General features: G+C 45.9%; 1 protein-coding gene across 1 annotated transcript; it reads right to left on the minus strand.

Annotated features, from left to right (window-relative positions):
* Positions 1-9,145: 9,145 nt before the first annotated feature.
* LOC120999695 (gastrula zinc finger protein XlCGF26.1-like) lies at positions 9,146-24,509 on the minus strand. The gene is made up of 6 exons (XM_040430716.1): positions 24,471-24,509; positions 24,264-24,387; positions 21,034-21,131; positions 13,012-13,060; positions 9,614-10,872; positions 9,146-9,503 (listed from the first exon to the last, which is right to left on the minus strand). The coding sequence occupies exons 2-5, from the start codon at positions 24,346-24,348 to the stop codon at positions 9,653-9,655; spliced, it is 1,452 nt and encodes a 483-aa protein (XP_040286650.1). The 5' UTR covers positions 24,349-24,387; positions 24,471-24,509; the 3' UTR covers positions 9,146-9,503; positions 9,614-9,652.
* Positions 24,510-24,572: the final 63 nt, after the last annotated feature.

Raw genomic sequence — 24,572 nt, forward strand, 5'->3', positions numbered from 1 at the left:
CTCCATTCAAGTTAATGATTCTGCAAAAAAACTGAACACATACGGAATGTACTCCGTGTGTCTTCAGTATCCGTTCTGTTTTTGCCAAACCATCCATTGAAAATTTTATGCCCAGCCCAATTTTTTCTATGTAATTACTGTATACTGTATATGCCATATGGAAAAACAGAAACATAACGGAAACAAAAAACACAACAACGGATCCATGAAAAACGGACCTCAAAATACTGAAAAAGCCATACGGTTGTGTGAAAAAGGCCTAATACTATACAGTTCCTAGATGTAGAGATTAAGAAAGGAGACAATTGGAGATTTAATACTACACTATATACCAAGCCAACTGATCGAAATAATATATTGCTACATTCCAGCTATCATGCCCCACACGTATTTGAAAATATACCAAAAGGTCAATTTATTAGAGCAAAACATATCTCTAAAACGGACCGAGTATGACAAGCATAAAAAAACATTAGCTAAAAAATTCACCGATCATGGTTACCCAGGGAGACTGATTAAAAATATTAATAGTGAAGTAGATAAAATTTCACGTGAAGATCTATTAGTCAGAAAATAATAAATAAATATTGGGGATCATTAAAATACGATCAAAAATATGGCAATTTATTTAAAGAAAAACATAGTTTTTCATATCGGAGAGGTAGAACTGTAGGGAATACACTTATCAGAGGTGACATCTAGGGATGAGCGAATCGACTTCGGATGAAATATCCAAAGTCGATTCACATAAAACTTCATTTCAATACTGTACGGAGAGAGCGCTCTGTACAGTATTAAAATGTATTGGCTCCGATGAGCCGAAGTTATTACTTTGCGAAGTCTCGCGAAACTTCGGGTAATAACTTCAAAAATTAATTTCTACTGTTAAAAAGTGTTGAGCGCGAATATTCTAAAAGCAAATTTTTATCTCGAGTATCGCAACTTCGATAATTCGCAAATATTTTGAATATAGTGCTATATATTTGTTTTTTAGAATATTCTGCATTTTTTTCCATCTGAAGTCATGATTCCTCCTTGCTTAAATTGCTTTTGGGCCAATCGTGTTCAGATGGAAAAAAAAAGACGAATATTCTAAAAAAGAATATATAGCACTATATTCTATAGTGCTATATATTAGCTTTTGATCCACGCCTGTATTGATCGCGTAATATTCGCATGTTACGCGATCATTACCTTGCCGATTTTCAAGTAAAAAATAAAGAATGTAGAATATAACGAATATTAAAATTTGCGAATATTCAACGAATATTCTACAAAATATTCGCGAAATTTTTCGCGAAATTTTTTTACGGTAGAAATTCATTTCTCAAGTTATTACCCGAAGTCTCGCGAGACTTCGTGAAGTAATAACTTCAGCTCATAGGAGCCAATACATTCTAATACTGTACGGAACGCTCACTCCGTACAGTATTCTAAGGAAGTTTTATGATTCGCTCATCCCTAGTCCTATTGATACCTTCACATTTGTGTCTGTACAGTATTGAAACAAAGTTTTATGCGAATAGACTTCGGATGTTTCATCCGAAGTCGATTCGCTCATCCCTAGTGACATCAGAACAAAAATAACAAACAAACTTTTTTTAGCTGCAAGAAAGAAAGGAACCTTCCCAGGTTTATCCTGTACTAACTGCAATTCCATTTTAAAAGGAGATTCGATATATCACCCAAGACAGGGATATAAAATCTCAATGCGCCATTTTTCTACATGTATGATAAAAAATGTTGTTTACGGCATTCGATGTCCATGTAGTTTATGGTACATAAATTACAAAAAGAGACAATAAATGTACGATTAAATGAACATAAATCTAATATTAGATGATATATGGAAATGCAGGAGGTGAATGCGCGTGAAATAAAGGAAAACAAGTATAGCGAAACTACATTGTTGCAACACTGTTATGAAATGAAACATAAATGGCATAATAGTGTTGGATTACATTAATGAATGTGGATATAATTGTGGAGCCTGAGTGAGGTTGTGATACCGGTCGTGGTATACTGCAGGTGGAGCAACAGTCGATGATTGTATTACAGTGACAAGCCCATACTACTTGAATAACATCATTAATCCAGGCATTGTGCCTCTGCATGAACAACACAGGCCTAATTTCATCTTCATGGAGGACAATGTGGCAGCTCATCTAGGTCACATCAATAGGGAACGGCTCCAGGAGACTGGGGGACCTCAAATGGAGTGGTTTGCACTTTCTCCAGACCTGAATCCCATTGAAAACCTATGGGATCAGCTGAGTCGTCGTGTAGAGGCGCGTAAGTACCCCAGAACCTCAATGACCTGAGGGCCGCCCTTTAAGTAGAGTGGGATGCCATGTCTCAGCAGACAATAAGGCGACTTGCGAATCGCAGGAGACGTCGTTGTCAAGCTGGAATTGATGCTCAAGGCCACATGACAAGAATGTGTGGCGGTATACCCAGCACTGGTGTGGGCTTTTGTTTCAATAAATTGTCTGAGATGAGGAAATCACCATTGCTGCTTCTACTTAAAGGGAACCTGTCACCTGGATTTTGTGTATAGAGCTGAGGACATTGACTGCTAGATGGCCGCTAGCCCATCCGCAATACCCAGTCCCCATAGCTCTCTGTGCTTTTATTGTGTCAAAAAAACGATTTTATATATATGTAAATGAGGCTACTAACGTTTCCGGGGCCCAGCTACGCCTACTGTGAAGTAGCCCAGCACCGCCCCGCATACTCCGAATCTCCTCCTTGCTCCACGACGTCACAAAGCTCTAGAGCGCTCTAGCTTTGTGACGTCGGGGAGCAAGGAGGAGATTCGGAGTATGCTGGGCGGTGCTGGGCTCAGAGTCAGAGAACGCTGGACTCATCTCTGAAGCATGGAGGAGACAGATCTAAGGTTAATTTACATATATATAAAATAGTTTTTTTTTACACAATAAAAGCACAAAGAGCTATGGGGATTGGATATTGCGGATGTGCTAGTGGCGATATAGCAGCCCGTGTCGTCAGCTCTATACCCAAAATCCAGGTGACAGGTTCCCTTTATATACCCGACTTTCATGATATAATATCACTGGAGCCGGAACTTTTTATGTTTTCCATAAATTTCACCTGAAAGCCAAATATTTTTTATGAGTAGTATAAGTGATAGCCAGCATGGTTTTACCAAAAGTCAGACTAATTTCATTAGTTTTTCTGAAGAGGTGAGTAGAAGCATGGACAGAGGGGTGGCTGAGGATATCAGTGAGGTGAGAAGAAGCCTGTGCAGAGGTTGGGAGTGGTAGTGGCCCTGATGAAGTGTTGCTGTGTCACAGTGTCCTACCTCAGGCCATCGCTCCCTGGGGTGAATTGAAGGAACCGGGCAGAGATTCTAGTCTTTGTAGTAATAGTAACGTAGTATATAAGGCCGAAAAAAGACATTTGTCCATCCAGTTCAGCCTGTTATCCTGCAAGTTGATCCAGAGTAAGGCAAAAAAAAAAACAGTGAGGTAGAAGCCAATTTTCCTCACTTTAGGGGAAAAAATTCCTTCCCGACTCCAATCAGGCATCAGAATAACTCCCTGGATCAACGACCCCTCTCTAGTAGCTATAGCCTGTAATATTATTACACTCCAGAAATACATCCAGGCCCCTCTTGAATTCCTTTATTGTACTCACCATCACCACCTCCTCAGGCAGATAGTTCCATAGTCTCACTGCTCTTACTGTAAAGAATCCTCTTCTATATTTGTGTACAAACCTTCTTTCCTCCAGACGCAGAGGATGTCCCCTCGTCACAGTCACAGTCCTGGGGATACATAGATGATGGGAGTGATCTCTGTACTGACCCCTGATATAGTTATACATAGTAATTAGATCTCCCCTCAGTCGTCTTTTTTCTAAAGTGAATAACCCTAATGTTGATAATCTTTCAGGGTACTGTAGTCCGCACATTCCAGTTATTACTTTAGTTGCCCTCCTCTGAACCCTCTCCAGTTCTGCTATGTCTACCTTGATAACAGGAGCCCAGAACTGTACACAGTACTCCATGTGTGGTCTGACTAGTGATTTGTAAAGTGGTAGGACTATGTTCTCATCACGGGCATCTATGCCCCTTTTGATGCAACCCATTATCTTATTGGTCTTGGCAGCAGCTGCCTGACACTGGTTTTTACTGCTTAATTTGCGGTTTATTAAAATTCCTAGATCCTTTTCCATGTCAGTGTTACCGAGTGTTTTACCATTTAGTATGTACGGGTGACTTGCATTATTCCTTCCCATGTGCATAACTTTACATTTGTCAGTGTTAAACCTCATCTGCCACTTCTCTGCCCAAGCCTCTAATCTATCCAGATCCATCTGTAGCAGTATACTGTCCTCTGTAGTGTATATATATACAGTATACTGTCCTCTGTAGTATATATATATATACAGTACACTGTCCTCTGTAGTATATATACAGTATACTGTCCTCTGTAGTATATATACAGTATACTGTCCTCTATAGTATATATACAGTATACTGTCCTCTATAGTATATATACAGTATACTGTCCTCTGTAGTATATATACAGTATACTGTCCTCTGTAGTATATACACAGTATACTGTCTTCTTCAGTGTTAATTATTTACACAGTTTAGTGTCATCTGCAAAAATGGATATTTTACTGTGCAATCCTTCTACAAGATCATTAATAAATATATTTAAGATAATAGGGCCCAATACTGACCCCTGAGGTACCCCACTAGTGACAGTGACCCAATCTGAGTGTGTACCATTAATAACCACCCTCTGTTTTCTATCATTGAGCCAGTTACTTACCCACCTACAGACATTTTCTCCCAGTCCGAGCATTCTCATTTTATATACTAACCTTTCATGCGGTACAGTGTCAAATGCTTTGGAGAAGTCCAGATACACGACATCCATTAATTCACCGCTGTCAAGTCTAGAACTTACCTCCTCATAGACACTAATTAAATTTGTTTGACATGACTGATCCCTCATAAAGCCATGCTGATATGGTTTTATTTGCTTATTTTCATTGAGATCCTCCAAGATAGCATCTCTTAGAAAATCTTCAAACTGTTTACCCATAACAGATGTTAAACTTACCGGCCTATAGTTTCCGGGCTCTGTTTTTGGACTCTTTTTGAATATTGGCGCCACATTTGCTATGCGCCAATCCTGTGGAACACTCCCTGTCAGTATAGAGTCTGTAAATATCAGAAATAAGGGTCTGGCTATGACATAACTTAATTCTCTTAGGATACGGGGTGTATGCCATCTGGTCCTGGCGATTTGTCTATTTTAATCTTTTTAAATCGCTGTTGTACTTCTTCCTGGGTCAGACAGGGCACTTTTAATGGGGAATTTACTTTTACATTCTGCATTTCATCTGACAGTTTATTTTTCTCAGTGAATACAGTGGAGAAAAAAATATTTAATAGCTTTGTTTTCTCCTCATCGCTCTCTGCAACTCCCCCCTCATCACTCTGTAAAGGGCCGACACCATCATATTTATACTTTTTACCATTTATATAATTGAAAAACATTTTAGGGTTAGTTTCTAGTTTGGCTGCTTTTATTTGTTTTTTACATATTCTATTTTTTTCCTTATAGTTTATCAGTGCTCCCTCGCTCCCCTCCTGTTTTATGGATTTAAATGCTTTCTTTTTGTCATTTATTGCTTTCTTATATCCACATTGGTTTATTCTTGTTCCGTAACCATTTATACCTATAAGGTATTAAACTCTCACAATTACATTTTAGGAGGCTTTTAAAAATATACAATTTTGTGGCGGTATTTTTTTTTTTGAGGACTTTTTCCCAGTTAGTTACGCCTATGGCCTCTCTTAGTTGGCTAAATTTAGCTTTTTTGAAGTTTGGTATTTTTGTTCCTCCCTGTAGAAATGCTCGTTTGAAGGATAATTGGAAGGTTATTACTTTATGGTCAACATTTCCCAGGTGTCCCCCAGCCTGCACATCTGTTCTGTCAGGTCTAGTGCTAAATCATATCCAGCAGCAGTTCGTTCAAAGTGTAATTTCTCCTCCCAGATAATGGGGTATTGAGGCTGGCAATGCAGCATATGACACTCAGAAATTTGCTAGCTGACAATGTCTCACACTAGATTACCTTCCCTATGGCTTTGCTCTGGCACTCGTGTCTGTAGGTGAGGGGGGGGGGATGATTCTTTTGTATAAATATATAAATGGCCAATCCTAAAAGTATGGTGAAAACATGATCCATATGAAATTATCTCTGCCTCTGTACACTGCCTCCGCCTGAAGCAGAAAAAGTTCAGTCTCCAGAGGCAACAAGTCTTCTTCACCATCATTCACAGTGGATGGCTTAAAAAAAAAGATTAAAGTAGCACTTAACATTCATTAAACTTTTGATATGTTATAGGGACATATCAAAAGTTTAGATCAGTGAGGTCTGAGTGCTGAGAACCCCAAAAATCTCTAGAACGAGAGGAGAGAAGCATGCGCTTAGTGCACTGTCTCTCCTCACTGCACAAGATGGGAACAAGACGGGTCCACAGACTTTCTATTGAGTCCGTCTCCCTTCCTGTCCTGCAGTGAGAAGAGACAGCGCACTTACAACACAATTCTTCCTTTAATGCCACAGCTTGTAACAGAAGATATGGCTGGCGACAGTTGAAGATTTAAAGTGAGCACGTGTGACCACCTCAATGAGGTGGACGTAGAAATACGGCAAATAACAAACAGCAGGTGGTGCTATACAGATAGATTTTATTGATTAACTCAATGGTTATGCTAAATTTTTAATTACATACAATTACTAAAGTATTCAAATCCAGATACTAGTTTGAAAACTGTAGAATATTTTTTATGGCACAACCCCTTTAAGTGTATAGCGCTTATCCAGAGTTGCAAGAGAGAAGCACGATAAACACAGAGAGAAGCTGTTATGGACGGAATGGAAACTAAAAGTGGTAGAAAGTGTGGCCAAGCCATGTAAGTGGGGGGTTTTGCAGGGCAATATGTACATTTTATTGATATCATTTTGGTATGTATATGGATTTTTGATTACTTTTTATAATTTTTTTGGGAGGTGAGGCAACAGAAAAACCCAGCAAACCTGCCATTTAGATTTTTTTCCCATTATGGAAAAGGACATCACAGTTGTACAGTACTGTCAGATTCCACAGAAGGGAGACGTCCCCTGCTTCTGAGTGAAATGAATCTAGCTGTGCAGCTGAAACAGGAAATAATATGACTGAGGAAGACATGTACTTTCATAGTTATGATTGTATGGAGATGCATAGCCATTATGCAAACTTTTTTGAAATCTCAGGAATGCTTTGAAAAAACGTATAATCCTGTCCCAAATCTGTAACATTGAGTTCTGCCATCCACCTAATAATTTAAAAGAAATCAAGCCATTCCCATATTGGAGGAAGAATCTCAAAAGAACCTTTAATGCAGATAAAGAGCAAAGAAGCGTGGACAAGATTGCCATCTCAACATGTATTAGCTGAATCAAGCATTTTGTCATATAGGGCAGTGGTCTCCAACCTTTTTTGCACCAAGGACAAGTTTCATGCAAGACAATTTTCCCAGGGACCAGGTGGGGGGGAGGGGTTGGTGGTTCTGGGGCGGGGCTTAGGGGTTGGGCGGGGCTTATATATATTTTTTTTTCTGTTACGGTGCTCACCACATCAATTTTTTTTTGATATTTTAATAGTTTGGAGTTTTCAGACGTGGCGATATGTAATATGTTTATTTATTTATTGTTTATATATATATTTTATTTAAAATTGGGAAAGGGGGTGATTTATACTTAATATTTTGGTGTTTTTTTTTTTCACTTTTTTTTTTTTTTTACTTTAATTTAAAATATTTCCCCCCTTAGGGGCTAGAACCTGGCATCTCTTCATCCCTTGTCCTATTCACCCTGATAGAGCTCTATTAGAGTGAATAGGACTTCACACTGTCCCTGCTGCCCTGTGCATAGTACACACAGCAGCAGGGAGATTACCATGGCAGCCAGGGCTTCAGTAACGTCCTGGCTGCCATGGTAACCGATCGGAGCCCCAGGATTACACTGTTGGGGCTCCGATCAGAAGCTGCCACTGCCACCAATTAGGAGGGGAGAGGGGACCCTGTGGCCACTGCCACCAATGATTATGCCACCAATGATAATTAACCTTTAATACAGATACAGGAGGCGGGTGCGGCAGAATCACATAGCCGGCACCCGACCTCTGACAGGGAGCTGCGATCAGCAGCAGTTAACCCCTCAGATGCCGCACCTGCCTCCTGTCTCTGTAAGAGGACCTGTCATGGGTCCATACTTTATTAACTAAGTAGCAGGACATGTAGAGCGGTGGCCAAGGATTTCCCTGCACTTACTATCCTTCCTGGGTGCCGTTCCGTTCGCCCACTGTGGACCCGTTACCGTCTCCCACACTGTATGCTTATTACTACTATCCGAACATCATGGAGGAGACATCAGCTTCTCCCCCTGGGCGTTCCTTTTCCCTGGCTGTAGCACTCTCCAATCGCAGCGCAGAGCGCTACAGCCAGGGAGAAGGAACGCCCAGGGACAGAAGCTGATGTCTCCTCCATGGTGTTCCCATAGTAGTAATTAGCATACAGCGCGGGAGACGGTAAATGGGGCCACAGTGGGCGAACGGAGCGACGCCCAGGAATAATAGTAAGTGCAGGGAAATCCCTGGGCGCCACTCTACATGTCCTGCTACTTAGTTAATAAAGTCCAGACTCACGAAAGGTCCTCTGGTTAATTATCATTGGTGGCACAGTGGCCACAGTCCCTTTCCTCCTCCGCCCACTCTCTCTTCATTGGTGGCAGTGGCTGGCTGGCATCACAGTTGGAAGGAAGGAACGCTCTCCTTCCTTCCTACTGTACACTGTGTGTGTGATGTGCGCATCGGGCGTGCATGCGGCTGGCGTCTCCGCTCCTCAGCAAACAATCTTCCAGGGCCCGGGGGTTGGGGATCACTGATATAGGGCATTGATGGAATAACAGGTTAGCGAGTCATCGTGCCCTTCTCAGCCCTACTTCTTCAGCGTACATCTGGACAGGTTAGGTAGAAGGGAAGATATGAATTACAGCAGGGGTGTTGTACTAGCAGATAAATATTATATCATTATTTTCCTGGAGCATACAGACTTATGAACTAGTATGACTGTGCAGGAGAAAAAGTTTGGTTTAACGAATGGAAAGAAAATCCATCCATGCCCTACAGCAGTCTGTGGACTAGAGGCACCATATGAACCGGAGGAGAAGGCTGCAGACATAGGGATTGAAAACTGGTGGAATGCCTAGACAAATTGGTTATTGGACCCAAAGGCTCGAGCAAACTATAGAGCTGAGCATAACTGCAGCCAGGCCCTTCCTACTGGGAAAGACTCCAAGGGGCGGATTGAAGATGCCCTCGCAAAGGCCCAGAATGTTCAATCTACACATGCCTAAAGGAATGTGAGTTCTTTTATACATATTAAGAACCGATTTCTGGACAAAACATTTCTCACTTATTTTCGACCAAAATATTTTTCGCATTCTGAACATGAAAATGGCTTCTCCCCTGTGTGAGTTCTTTGAGAAGTAAAAAGAACTAATTTCTGACCAAAACATTTCCCACATTCTGAACATGAAGATGGCTCCTCTCTTGTATGAACACTTAGATGTTCCATAAGACTTGATTTATAACTAAACCATTTCCCACATTAGGACATAAAATTTGTTTTTCTCCTCTGTGAGTTCTCTTATGCGTATTAAGACCAGATTTCTGGGCAAAACATTTCCCACATTCAGGACATGAAAATGGCTTCTCCCCTGTGTGAATTCTCTTATGTTCAACAAGAACGGATTTCCGACCAAAACACTTTCCGCAATCTGAACATGAAAACGGCTTCTCCCCTGTGTGAATTCTTCGATGTTCCATAAGACTTGATTTATGACTAAACCATTTCCCACATTCAGGACATGAAAATGGCGTCTCCCCTGAGTGAGTTTTCTGATGTTCAACAAGAACTGATTTGAGTCTAAAACATTTCCCACAATCTGAACATGCAAATGGCCGCTCTCCTGTGTGGATTCTTCGATGTTTCACAAGATTTCTTTTCTGACTAAAACAGTTTCCACATTCAGGACATGAAAATGGCTTCTCTCCTGTGTGAGTTCTCTGATGTTCAACAAGAATTGATTTCTGTCCAAAACATTTCCCACATGCTGAACATGAAAATGGCTTTTTCTCAGCGTGAGTTCTCTGATGAGTTAGAAGAACTGATTTCTGATCAAAACATTTCCCACATTCAGAACATGAAAATGGCTTCTCTCCTGTGTGAATTCTTAGATGTCGCACAAATTGTGATTTCTGACCAAAACATTTCCCACAATCAGGACATGAATATGGCTTCTCTCCTCTATGGATTCTCTTATGTATAACAAGAGTAGATTGTTTTCCAAAACTTGTCCCACATTCTGAACATAAGAATGGCTTCTCCCCTGTGTGAATTCTTAAATGTTCCACAAGATTTATTTTCTGACTAAAACATTTCCCACATTCAGGGCATAAAAATGGCTTCTCCCCTGTGTGAGTTCTTAGATGTTCCACAAGATTTGATTTCTGACTAAAACTTTTTCCACATTCTGAGCATAAAAAAGGCTTCTCTCCTGTGTGAGTTCTTAGATGTTCCACAACACCTGATTTCTTTGAAAAACATTTGCCACATTCCGGACATGAAAATGGTTTCTTGTGAACAGTGGGATTGGTGGATAGATCTCCGCTGTGAGAGTCTAAGGGTACATTAGTAGTTATTGAATTAGCTTGTGTGGCATTGTTATCTTCTACTTCTCTGCATAAAAGATGTCCATCTGAGTCTCTCATTTCGTCCTCATCTGGAAAAAAAATATGTTCTTATTCTCTCAAAGTAATTGATCTTTTTTTATTAACCAATCGAACAAGCAAAGAAACAACGTACAGTATGTAGGAGATGGAAGAAAATGGAATAGTGTACAATTTCAGTAATAAATCACAAGCTTTAAAGGGGTTGTCTGGGTTCAGAGCCTTTTTAACCCAGGCAGGGGAGCATCAGAGCATTTCATGCTACCCCTTGCTCTGCGCTCAATCGCGCAGGGCAGGGGCTTTTTTTCATTCAATCCGGTGACATACCAGGTCTCTGATTGGTGGAGGTTTCCGCTTAGCAGTGTTCCTGGTGAAGTCACCGCCACTAATGGGCAGGCTTTAGCACTGAACAGGCTAGGGCACCACTAAAGCCCGCCCATTAGTGCCGGTGACGTCACCAGCAACACTGCTAGATGGAAGCCTCCGCCTATCAGTGTAAAAAATATAAACAAACAGCCCTTGCCCTGCGCGATACAGCGTAGGGCAAGGGAGAGCATCGGAGCATGAAATGCTCTGATGCTCCCCTCAGAGGGGCTGCCTAGGTGAAAAAGGGGATATGTCTGGGTTCAGCTCTAAACCTGGACAACCCCTTTAAGTAAAGAAATAGCTTGTTTATTAGTGGATAATTCTGATGTGATTTTGTTAGAGAACAGAGGTCTCCAGGGGATCAACATACATTTCCTGATTAGGACTAACCACGAGATTGTGGAGTCTTAGCGGCAGATTAATATAATTCAATGATTTTTCTAGATACTTGATTAATGTGTATTTGTCGGCTTCAATATGTTATGACCAACAAAACACTTTTAATGACCATGAGATCAGAGGAAGGTGGATCAAAGGTTAATTGCATTAGATATTCATGCTCATACGTGCTAAAAAAAAAATTGGAACAATTAACTATCATGAAGTATAAAGAGGTGGAAGTCTTCCTGAGGCTACTTTCACATTGGCATTTTGGTTTCCGTTTCTGAGATCCGTTCAGGGCTCTCACAAGCGGTCCAAAACGGATCAGTTTTGCCCTAATGCATTCTGAATGGAAAAGGATCCGCTCAGAATGCATCAGTTTGCCTCCGTTCCGTCTTCGCTTGCAGCGTTTTGGTGTCCGCCTGACGATGCGGAGGCAAGCGGATCCCGTTTTCACGGACACAATAGAAGACGGATCCGTCCTCATTGACTTTCAATGGTGTTCTATGTTAAAGATAATACAAACTGATCCGTTCTGAACGGATGCATGCGGTTGTATTATCTGAATGGATCCATCTGGGCAGATCCATGACGGATCCGCGAGTGTGAAAGTAGCCTAACGCATATTGATGTTTGGAGGTTGTCAGATGACAAGAACTTTTAACCAATGAAGAACTGCGGTGTACAGGAGGCGGGACTTTTCTTACATATGGTAATGTTCTAATGTGGTTATAGAAATGAATATTAATGTATCAATGATGTAATATAATGTGAAACATTGATGTCTATTGACTACTAACGATCTCTCCTCTGGGTATAAGAACCTATTACATACTAGCATTACATATCAGACCCCACTTCGCCTTGTCGCCATGTCCTGCCTTGCTGCCCTGTCTCTAATAAACATGTAAGAACTTTCCCAAGAAGAATTTGTCTCAAGAATGTTGTATGGTTGTGGACAATTTCCAACACAGGCCTCTTCTTCCTAAGCTGGCTAGAACCGTCGGGTCAGAGAGGAGGACTCACAGCATGAGACAACAAGGCAGGGCGCAGCAACTGTCTGCAGCGTCTGGTCTTTCATGTCTTCCTCTCCTCTACCTTATTTCGTGCTCCTGACCTCTCCATGACTGCTCTAGTATTCGAGGGGGATGTCTAACACAATCTGCCAAATGAGGAGGCTGCCTGTAAGACAGCTCATGAGCGTAGAAGGTTAGATTTGTGTTAGTAGTAATGACAGATGAGTAACAGGTAGTTTATTTTTAAGACATTTCCTATAGTTTTGCCCTTTTTTTTACAGATTTAGGTCTATGCAAATCACATCATTTTGGCACATAATAATCCTACCCACCGGTGGGGGTCGGGGGGGGGGAGGACATTCAACAGTTTTCTATGGGGTTCAGCCTTTCCTAGTTACCCCTCAAACTAAATTTTTGAAAGGCTCTTACCTTTCACGGATATGGGTTTTTCAAGTCCACTTGTTCCACCAGAAATTTCCTGCAAGATTAAAGATAAAGGCACCTAGATGAGGCTATATCCAGGAGAAGGTCAAAAACATCTAGAAGACACGAACCAAAAGGAGAAGGATCTCCTCAAGTGGTGACTTTCAGACAAGTATTTTACACATCAACTGAAATGTTCCTGTCATTTCTCTTCATGAATTGATCTGATCCTATCCTGGAGGGGGCGCCGTGCTCATCACCTCCGGTTCTTACATTGTTCAGTAATGTCACCGCTTTTACAGTAGAGAAGCCTTTTATCAACACTGGAGACGGAACCTTTTTTCCTCCAGGAAGACAGCGCTCACTCTTTGCTTTGTGACAATCTAAGCTGCTCACAGTATTTCTTACATTTATTTATTTGTACAATTTGTCTGGTTCTAATACCAGAAATACCCATATTTTCACCCAGGCACCCTGATGTTAGCATGCTCCAATGCGCTCACTTGCCCCGCACTAGATCGCGCAGGGCAAGAGCTCTTTTGTTTACAATAACACACTGCCCGGCGGAGGCTTCCACCCGGCTCTGATGGGCGGGCTTTAGCGCTGCCCTAGCCGTTTTACTGGCTAGGGCAGCGCTAAAGCCCGCCCATCAGTGCCTGTGACATCACCGAACACACTCTCGGGTGGAAGCCTGAGAGCTCTTGCCCTGCGCAATCTAGTGCGGGGCAAGTGAGCGCATTGGAGCATGCTAACATCAGGGTGCCTGGGTGAAAATATGGGTATTCCTGACAGCCCCATGGAGAGTCCGCTTCGTCACCGCAACTCCTGAAAATGCCTTTGCTCTGCCTTAGAAGCAGCTGACTGGCATTGTGCCGTTAGTCTATGATTTAATCCACACTGAATCTCAATTGCCAAGTGGATGTCTGAAGAGGTAGAGGTTTAAAGGTGTCCTCCTCGGATTTAAACAGGATGAGTGACAAGTGTCTGATCGGTGGGGGCCCAGTGTTCAAACAAGCGCACTATTGCTCCATTCACCTCTATGGGACTGCTGGAGATAGCCACCTGTCTATCCTTCGGCAGTCCCACAGAGTCTGAATGGAGCAGTGGCTCACATGCTTGTCCGCCACTTCATCAATTTTAGGGGGGGGCCCACTAGGGTACGGGTTATTCGTTCTCATGATCGGTGTGGGTCCCAGCATTAGGTAGGGGATAACCCCTGGATACGAGCAGTATATAATGTGATGGAAAAATGAATCCAGACAGCAAAGGAGGCAATATGGAGAATCACAATACATTAGGAAGTGTCTTGTATTAACTCTCTCTACATGATAAATGCCATTTGCTGAAGTGAGAGGACCCCTTTAAATCTTGGACAACCCTGTTAAAGGGAATCTGTTTTCTTAATGAAGCGCAGTACTTTATATGTCTATTACTTCCTCCTGTTCGCACGCTGTACCAACACTAAGCTCTGCTGCAGGACATTTCCAGGACTTACTGGAGAGGACCTCCTGGAGGCAACTTCATGTGTTCTCTCAATGTATGACATTGGAGCTTTGAGGTGGAACAAAGGCGTGGGGTGGGGGGGGGAGGGCAAAATACTCATCGGAGGTCAGTGTCAGTAATACTGCAGTTATTAGTAAAGGTGACAGATTCCCTTTAACACAATTGTTTATGAAACCAGAGGACCATGAGTAGCCAATAACCAGATGCAGGAGCCTACAGTATACTCCACTGCTGCTGGGGGAGGTCAGTAGACGGAGCGTACAGTATACTCCACTGCTGGGGGAGGTCAGTAGACGGAGCGTACAGTATACTCCACTGCTGGGGGAGGTCAGTAGATGGAGCGTACAGTATACTCCACTGCTGGGGGAGGTCAGTAGATGGAGCGTACAGTATACTCCACTGCTGCAGGGGGAGGTCAGTAGACGGAGCGTACAGTATACTCCACTGCTGCTGGGGGAGGTCAGTAGATGGAGCGTACAGTATACTCCACTGCTGCTGGGGGAGGTCAGTAGACGGAGCGTACAGTATACTCCACTGCTGCTGGGGGAGGTCAGTAGATGGAGCGTACAGTATACTCCACTGCTGCTGGGGGAGGTCAGTAGACGGAGCGTACAGTATACTCCACTGCTGGGGGAGGTCAGTAGATGGAGCGTACAGTATACTCCACTGCTGCTGGGGGAGGTCAGTAGACGGAGCGTACAGTATACTCCACTGCTGCTGGGGGAGGTCAGTAGACGGAGCGTACAGTATACTCCACTGCTGCTGGGGGAGGTCAGTAGACGGAGCGTACAGTATACTCCACTGCTGCTGGGGGAGGTCAGTAGATGGAGCGTACAGTATACTCCACTGCTGCTGGGGGAGGTCAGTAGACGGAGCGTACAGTATACTCCACTGCTGGGGGAGGTCAGTAGACGGAGCGTACAGTATACTCCACTGCTGGGGGAGGTCAGTAGACGGAGCGTACAGTATACTCCACTGCTGCTGGGGGAGGTCAGTAGATGGAGCGTACAGTATACTCCACTGCTGGGGGAGGTCAGTAGATGGAGCGTACAGTATACTCCACTGCTGGGGGAGGTCAGTAGACGGAGCGTACAGTATACTCCACTGCTGCTGGGGGGGTCAGTAGACGGAGCGTACAGTATACTCCACTGCTGGGGGAGGTCAGTAGATGGAGCGTACAGTATACTCCACTGCTGGGGGAGGTCAGTAGACGGAGCGTACAGTATACTCCACTGCTGCAGGGGGAGGTCAGTAGACGGAGCGTACAGTATACTCCACTGCTGCTGGGGGGGTCAGTAGACGGAGCGTACAGTATACTCCACTGCTGCTGGGGGAGGTCAGTAGATGGAGCGTACAGTATACTCCACTGCTGCTGGGGGAGGTCAGTAGATGGAGCGTACAGTATACTCCACTGCTGGGGGAGGTCAGTAGATGGAGCGTACAGTATACTCCACTGCTGCTGGGGGAGGTCAGTAGACGGAGCGTACAGTATACTGCACTGCTGGGGGAGGTCAGTAGATGGAGCGTACAGTATACTGCACTGCTGGGGGAGGTCAGTAGATGGAGCGTACAGTATACTCCACTGCTGGGGGAGGTCAGTAGATGGAGCGTACAGTATACTCCACTGCTGCTGGGGGAGGTCAGTAGACGGAGCGTACAGTATACTGCACTGCTGGGGGAGGTCAGTAGATGGAGCGTACAGTATACTGCACTGCTGGGGGAGGTCAGTAGATGGAGCGTACAGTATACTCCACTGCTGGGGGAGGTCAGTAGATGGAGCGTACAGTATACTCCACTGCTGGGGGAGGTCAGTAGACGGAGCGTACAGTATACTCCACTGCTGGGGGAGGTCAGTAGACGGAGCGTACAGTATACTCCACTGCTGCTGGGGGAGGTCAGTAGACGGAGCGTACAGTATACTCCACTGCTGGGGGAGGTCAGTAGATGGAGCGTACAGTATACTCCACTGCTGGGGGAGGTCAGTAGACGGAGCGTACAGTATACTCCACTGCTGGGGGAGGTCAGTAGACGGAGCGTACAGTATACTCCACTGCTGCTGGGGGAGGTCAGTAGACGGAGCGTACAGTATACTCCACTGCTGGGGGAGGTCAGTAGATGGAGCGTACAGTATACTCCACTGCTTCTGGGGGAGGTCAGTAGATGGAGCGTACAGTATACTCCACTGCTGCTGGGGGAGGTCAGTAGACGGAGCGTACAGTATACTCCACTGCTGGGGGAGGTCAGTAGACGGAGCGTACAGTATACTCCACTGCTGCTGGGGGAGGTCAGTAGATGGAGCGTACAGTATACTCCACTGCTGGGGGAGGTCAGTAGACGGAGCGTACAGTATACTCCACTGCTGCTGGGGGAGGTCAGTAGACGGAGCGTACAGTATACTCCACTGCTGGGGGAGGTCAGTAGACGGAGCGTACAGTATACTCCACTGCTGGGGGAGGTCAGTAGACGGAGCGTACAGTATACTCCACTGCTGGGGGAGGTCAGTAGACGGAGCGTACAGTATACTCCACTGCTGCGGGAGGTCAGTAGATGGAGCGTACAGTATACTCCACTGCTGCTGGGGGAGGTCAGTAGACAGAGCGTACAGTATACTCCACTGCTGCTGTGGGAGGTCAGTAGATGGAGCGTACAGTATACTCCACTGCTGCTGGGGGAGGTCAGTAGACGGAGCGTACAGTATACTCCACTGCTGCTGGGGGAGGTCAGTAGATGGAGCGTACAGTATACTCCACTGCTGCTGGGGGAGGTCAGTAGATGGAGCGTACAGTATACTCCACTGCTGCTGGGGGAGGTCAGTAGATGGAGCGTACAGTATACTCCACTGCTGCTGGGGGAGGTCAGTAGATGGAGCGTACAGTATACTCCACTGCTGGGGGAGGTCAGTAGACGGAGCGTACAGTATATTCCTCCACTGCTGCTGGGGGAGGTCAGTAGATGGAGCGTACAGTATACTCCACTGCTGGGGGAGGTCAGTAGATGGAGCGTACAGTATACTCCACTGCTGCTGGGGGAGGTCAGTAGATGGAGCGTACAGTATACTCCACTGCTGGGGGAGGTCAGTAGATGGAGCGTACAGTATACTCCACTGCTGCTGGGGGAGGTCAGTAGACGGAGCGTACAGTGTACTCCACTGCTGGGGGAGGTCAGTAGATGGAGCGTACAGTATACTCCACTGCAGGGGGAGGTCAGTAGACGGAGCGTACAGTATACTCCACTGCTGCTGGGGGAGGTCAGTAGATGGAGCGTACAGTATACTCCACTGCTGGAGGAGGTCAGTAGACGGAGCGTACAGTATACTCCACCGCTGCTGGGGGAGGTCAGTAGATGGAGCGTACAGTATACTCCACCGCTGCTGAGGGAGGTCAGTAGACGGAGCGTACAGTATACTGCACTGGTGGGGGAGGTCAGTAGACGGAGCGTACAGTATACTCCACTGCTGGGGGAGGTCAGTAGACGGAGCGTACAGTATACTCCACTGCTGCTGGGGGAGGTCAGTAGATGGAGCGTACAGTATACTGCACTGCTGGGGGAGGTCAGTAGATGGAGCGTACAGTATACTCCACTGCTGCTGGGGGAGGTCAGTAGACGGAGCGTACAGTATACTCCACTGCTGCTGGGGGAGGTCAGTAGATGGAGCGTACAGTATACTCCACTGCTGCTGGGGGAGGTCAGTAGATGGAGCGTACAGTATACTCCACTGCTGCTGGGGGAGGTCAGTAGACGGAGCGTACAGTATACTCCGCTGCTGCTGGGGGAGGTCAGTAGATGGAGCGTACAGTATACTCCACTGCTGCTGGGGGAGGTCAGTAGACGGCGCGCACAGTATACTCCACTGCTGCTGGGGGAGGTCAGTAGACGGAGCGTACAGTATACTCCACTGCTGCTGGGGGAGGTCAGTAGATGGAGCGTACAGTATACTCCACTGCTGCTGGGGGAGGTCAGTAGATGGAGCGTACAGTATACTCCACTGCTGCTGGGGGAGGTCAGTAGATGGAGCGTACAGTATACTCCACTGCTGCTGGGGGAGGTCAGTAGATGGAGCGTACAGTATACTCCACTGCTGGGGGAGGTCAGTAGATGGAGCGTACAGTATACTCCACAGCTGCTGGGGGAGGTCAGTAGATGGAGCGTACAGTATACTCCACTGCTGCTGGGGGAGGTCAGTAGACGGAGCGTACAGTATACTCCACTGCTGCTGGGGGAGGTCAGTAGATGGAGCGTACAGTATACTCCACTGCTGCTGGGGGAGGTCAGTAGACGGAGCGTACAGTATACTCCACTGCTGGGGGAGGTCAGTAGATGGAGCGTACAGTATACTCCACTGCTGGGGGAGGTCAGTAGATGGAGCGTACAGTATACTCCACTGCTGCTGGGGGAGGTCAGTAGACGGAGCGTACAGTATACTCCACTGCTGCTGGGGGAGGTCAGTAGATGGAGCGTACAGTATACTCCACTGCTGGAGGAGGTCAGTAGATGGAGCGTACAGTATACTCCACTGCTGCTGGGGGAGGTCAGTAGACGGAGCGTACAGTATACTCCACCGCTGCTGGGGGAGGTCAGTAGATGGAGCGTACAGTATACTCCACCGCTGCTGAGGGAGGTCAGTAGACGGAGCGTACAGTATACTTCACTGCTGGGGGAGGTCAGTAGATGGAGCTTACAGTATACTCCACTGCTGGGGGGGTCAGTAGACGGAGCGTACAGTATACTCCACTGCTGGGGGAGGTCAGTAGACGGAGCGTACAGTATACTCCACTGCTGCTGGGGGAGGTCAGTAGATGGAGCGTACAGTATACTCCACTGCTGGGGGAGGTCAGTAGATGGAGCGTACAGTATACTCCACCGCTGCTGGGGGAGGTCAGTAGATGGAGCGTACAGTATACTCCACTGCTGCTGGGGGAGGTCAGTAGATGGAGCGTACAGTATACTCCACTGCTGCTGGGGGAGGTCAGTAGATGGAGCGTACAGTATACTCCACTGCTGCTGGGGGAGGTCAGTAGACGGAGCGTACAGTATACTCCACTGCTGCTGGGGGAGGTCAGTAGATGGAGCGTACAGTATACTCCACTGCTGCTGGGGGAGGTCAGTAGATGGAGCGTACAGTATACTCCACTGCTGCTGGGGGAGGTCAGTAGATGGAGCGTACAGTATACTCCACTGCTGCTGGGGGAGGTCAGTAGATGGAGCGTACAGTATACTCCACTGCTGGGGGAGGTCAGTAGACGGAGCGTACAGTATACTCCACTGCTGCTGGGGGAGGTCAGTAGACGGAGCGTACAGTATACTCCACTGCTGGGGGAGGTCAGTAGATGGAGCGTACAGTATACTCCACTGCTGCTGGGGGAGGTCAGTAGACGGAGCGTACAGTATACTCCACTACTGCTGGGGGAGGTCAGTAGATGGAGCGTACAGTATACTCCACTGCTGGGGGAGGTCAGTAGACGGAGCGTACAGTATACTCCACTGCTGGGGGAGGTCAGTAGACGGAGCGTACAGTATACTCCACTGCTGCTGGGGGAGGTCAGTAGACGGAGCGTACAGTATACTCCACTGCTGCTGGGGGAGGTCAGTAGACGGAGCGTACAGTATACTCCACTACTGGGGGAGGTCAGTAGATGGAGCGTACAGTATACTCCACTGCTGCTGGGGGAGGTCAGTAGACGGAGCGTACAGTATACTCCACTGCTGGGGGAGGTCAGTAGATGGAGCGTACAGTATACTCCACTGCTGCTGGGGGAGGTCAGTAGACGGAGCGTACAGTATACTCCACTGCTGCTGGGGGAGGTCAGTAGATGGAGCGTACAGTATACTCCACTGCTGGGGGAGGTCAGTAGACGGAGCGTACAGTATACTCCACCGCTGCTGGGGGAGGTCAGTAGATGGAGCGTACAGTATACTCCACTGCTGGGGGAGGTCAGTAGACGGAGCGTACAGTATACTCCACTGCTGCTGGGGGAGGTCAGTAGACTGAGCGTACAGTATACTCCACTGCTGCTGGGGGAGGTCAGTAGACGGAGCGTACAGTATACTCCACTGCTGCTGGGGGAGGTCAGTAGACTGAGCGTACAGTATACTCCACTGCTGCTGGGGGAGGTCAGTAGATGGAGCGTACAGTATACTCCACTGCTGCTGGGGGAGGTCAGTAGACTGAGCGTACAGTATACTCCACTGCTGCTGGGGGAGGTCAGTAGACGGAGCGTACAGTATACTCCACTGCTGCTGGGGGAGGTCAGTAGATGGAGCGTACAGTATACTCCACTGCTGCTGGGGGAGGTCAGTAGACGGAGCGTACAGTATACTCCACTGCTGGGGGAGGTCAGTAGACGGAGCGTACAGTATACTCCACTGCTGGGGGAGGTCAGTAGACGGAGCGTACAGTATACTCCACTGCTGCTGGGGGAGGTCAGTAGACGGAGCGTACAGTATACTCCACTGCTGGGGGAGGTCAGTAGAAAGCTCCATTACATCAGTCTATAGAGGATTTGTAGAAACCTCAGCTTCACCTACCTGATGATCCAGTGGGATATTTGGTTTCTCCTCTGGACAGTCCTGGAAATACATAGGACTGGGACATCTCTCTGGTGGATTTCTCTGACTGGATCCATCTGTAGGAAAAACACACAGTGACTGAATACATTCAGGTCCGTCTTTAACGCGGGGCAAAAGGAGTAGCTGCCCCGGGCCCAGTTGCTCCTGGGGGGCCCAAGGCAGCTGCCTTTTGAGCCCCGCTGGCCACTGGTGACGTGGGGGGAGGCTGTGGCAGGGCACAGGGAGTTGAGCGCTCATCTCCATAGTCATCTGTATTGCCGTCCCCAGGACAGCGATACAGATGGAAGTGCTGCAGCGGGGCAGGGGAGGGAGAGGAGCACTATGGTGGCATTTACTGGGGGCACTATATAGGGGTATTTTATACTGGCACATTATGGGGACATTAGCTCAACTGGGGGCATTCAAAGGGGGTATTTTTTGCACTGGCACATAATAAGGAGAATTAATACTACTGGGGGGCATCATGATGGGCTTTATTACTACTGGGGGTCTATGGGGAACATGATTACTAGTATGGGCACAATCGGAGCACTATTACTTCTGGGTCACAGTGGGGACATGCTGGGGGCACTGTAGGAGCACTATTACTACCATGTGTGCTCTAGCAGAGAATTATTCCTATTGGTGGGACTTTTGGGAGCACTATTACTGTGGGGGCACCTTGGCACAGTATCAGCTTACCACAATTATTTTTGGGGGACGCTGTGTTTACACTATTAGTGTCAGGGGCACGATTTGCTGGGCGCAGTTATTTTAGGGCATTGCGTGCCAATAATTATTGAAGGGCACTATCTGCTTGGTACTACTATTATCAGGGGGTTTATCTGTTTCTGCAGTATAATATTGGGGAGCACGGCAGGCACAGTATTGGGGGCGGTAGGATGATATGTCCAGAAGATGGGAGGATGATGGAAAAGTAGTAAACTAAGATTTTGTTTGTCAAACTGCAGAGAAGGTCTGAAAGGAGAAGATGAGGAAAGAGCACATCTACATCAAAGAGACGTCACTGGATACAGTGGATATAAAAAGTCTACACACCGCTGTTAAAATGTCAGGTTTCTGTGATGTAACAAAATGAGACAAAGATAAATCATTTCAGAAGTTTTTCCACCTTTAATGTGACCTATAAACTGTACAACTCAATTGAAAAACAAACCGAAATCTTTTAGGTAGAGGGACGAAAACAAAACAAAAAATTAAAATAATGTGGTTGCATAAGTGTGCACACCCTCTTATAACTGGGGATGTTCAGAATTAAGCAATCACATTCACAATCATGTTAAATCGGAGTCAGCATACACCGGCCATCATGTAAAGTGCCTCTGATTAACCCCAAATAAAGTTCAGCTGCTCTAGTTGGTCTTTCCTGGAATTTTCTTAGTCACATCCCACAGCAGAAGCCATGGTCCACAGAGAGCTTCCAAAGCATCAGAGGGATCTCATTGTTAGAAGGTATCAGTCAGGAGAAGGGGACAAAAGAATTTCCAAGGCATTAGATCTACCATGGAACACAGTGAAGACCGTCATCATCAAGTGAAGAAAATATGGCACAACAGTGACATCACCAAGAACTGGACGTCCCTCCAAAACTGATGAAAAGACAAGAAGAAAACTGATCTGGGAGGCAACCAAGAGGCCTACAGCAACATTAAAGGAGCTGCAGGAATATCTGGCAAGTCCTGGCTGTGTGGTCCGCGTGACAACAATCTCCCGTATTCTTCATATGTCTGGGCTATGGGGTAGAGCGGCAAGACGAAAGCCTTTTCTTACAAGAAAAACATCCAAGCCAAACTACATTTTGCAAAAACACATCTGAAGTCTCCCAAAAGCACGTGGGAAAAGGTGTTATGGTCTGAGGAAACCAAGGTTGAACATTTTGGCCATAATTCTAAAAGATATGTTTAGCCCAAAAACAACACTGCCCATCAACAAAAGAACACCATCCCCACAGTGAAGCATGGTGGTGGCAGCATCATGCCAAGGGGCTGTTCTTCTTCAGCTGGAACTGGGGCCTTAGTTAAGCTGGAGGGAATTATGAACAGTTCCAAATACCGGTCAATATTGGCACAAAACCTTCAGGCTTCTGCTAGAAAGCTGAACATGAAGAGGAACTTCATCTTTCAGCATGACAACGACCCAAAGCATGCATCCAAATCAACAAAGGAATGGCTTCACCAGAAGAAGAATAACATTTTGGAATGGCCCAGCCAGAGCCCAGACCTGAATCCGATTGACAATCTGTGGGGTGATCTAAAGAGGGCCGTGCCCAGGAGATGCCCTCGCAATCTGACAGATTTGGAGTGTTTTTGCAAAGAAGAATGGGCAAATCTTGGCAAATCAAAATGTGCCATGCTGATAGACTCCTACCCAAAAAGACTGAGTGCTGTAATAACATCAAAAGGAGCTTCAACAAAGTATTAGTTTGAGGGTGTGCACACTTATGCAACCATATTATTTTATTTTTATATTTTTTCTTCCCTCTACCTAAAGATTTCAGTTTGTTTTCCAATTGAGTTGTACAGTTTATAGGTCACATTAAAGGTGGAAAAAGTTCTGAAATGATTTATCTTTGTCTCATTTTTTTACATCACAGAAACCTGACATTTTAACAGGGGTGTGTAGACTTTTTATATCCACTGTATGTGGAGCTGTATTACCCTGTATGTAGGGGTGGATGGAGGGGTTAGTAGTACACTACTATCTGCACATTGTAAAAAAGTTGTGCTTTTTTTATTTTTAGAATAATGATACAGCCAAGTTATTTGATGCTTTTGTGCTGATTCTTTTTCCCCCCTCTATATTAAGGGACAATATAGTCACCAGAACCACAACAGCTAAACGTAGTAGTTCTGGTGTCTATAGCATGTCTCCGCAAGCTTTTCCGAAAAAAGGGCAGTATTTACATTACTGCCAAGGAACATCTCTAGTGGCCACTCATCATTATTAACGTTTACTACTCTACGAGGTGTGTTTTTTTTTTTTGTGTGTGTGTGTTGTGGTGGAGGGCGTGATTGCATGCTAGGGTGTGGGAAGGCGGAATCCAGGGGGCCCAAGTAAGTTCTTGCCCAGGGTCCAATCATTATTAAAGTGGCCCTGAATACATTGTCTATATGTGATGATCAGATGATGGAGGAATCTGACCCTCAGAACTGTTCTCTCCTCTACAGTCATGGAAGGTCTCCTCTTACCCGGTGATGTGAGGGGCTGGTGATTCTCCATCATGGCGTCCTTGTACAGATCCTTGTGTTCTTCTAAATACTCCCACTCCTCCATGGAGAAATAGACAGTAACATCCTGACACCTTATAGGAACCTGACAACACAAGGACACGGTCATTACCAGACCCCTCCCTTGGCGTTATTGTATAATGTCCCAGCATTCCCAGCAGCGCTCACCTCTCCGCTCAGCAGCTCAGTGATCCTGGTGGTAAGTTCTAGGATCTTCTGCTCATGTATCAGGGAATGAGGTGGAGGCTCGGTGATGGGGCTCTGGGTCCT

This window comes from Bufo bufo, chromosome 4 (assembly GCF_905171765.1).
Source record: "Bufo bufo chromosome 4, aBufBuf1.1, whole genome shotgun sequence".
NCBI lineage: Eukaryota > Metazoa > Chordata > Amphibia > Anura > Bufonidae > Bufo > Bufo bufo.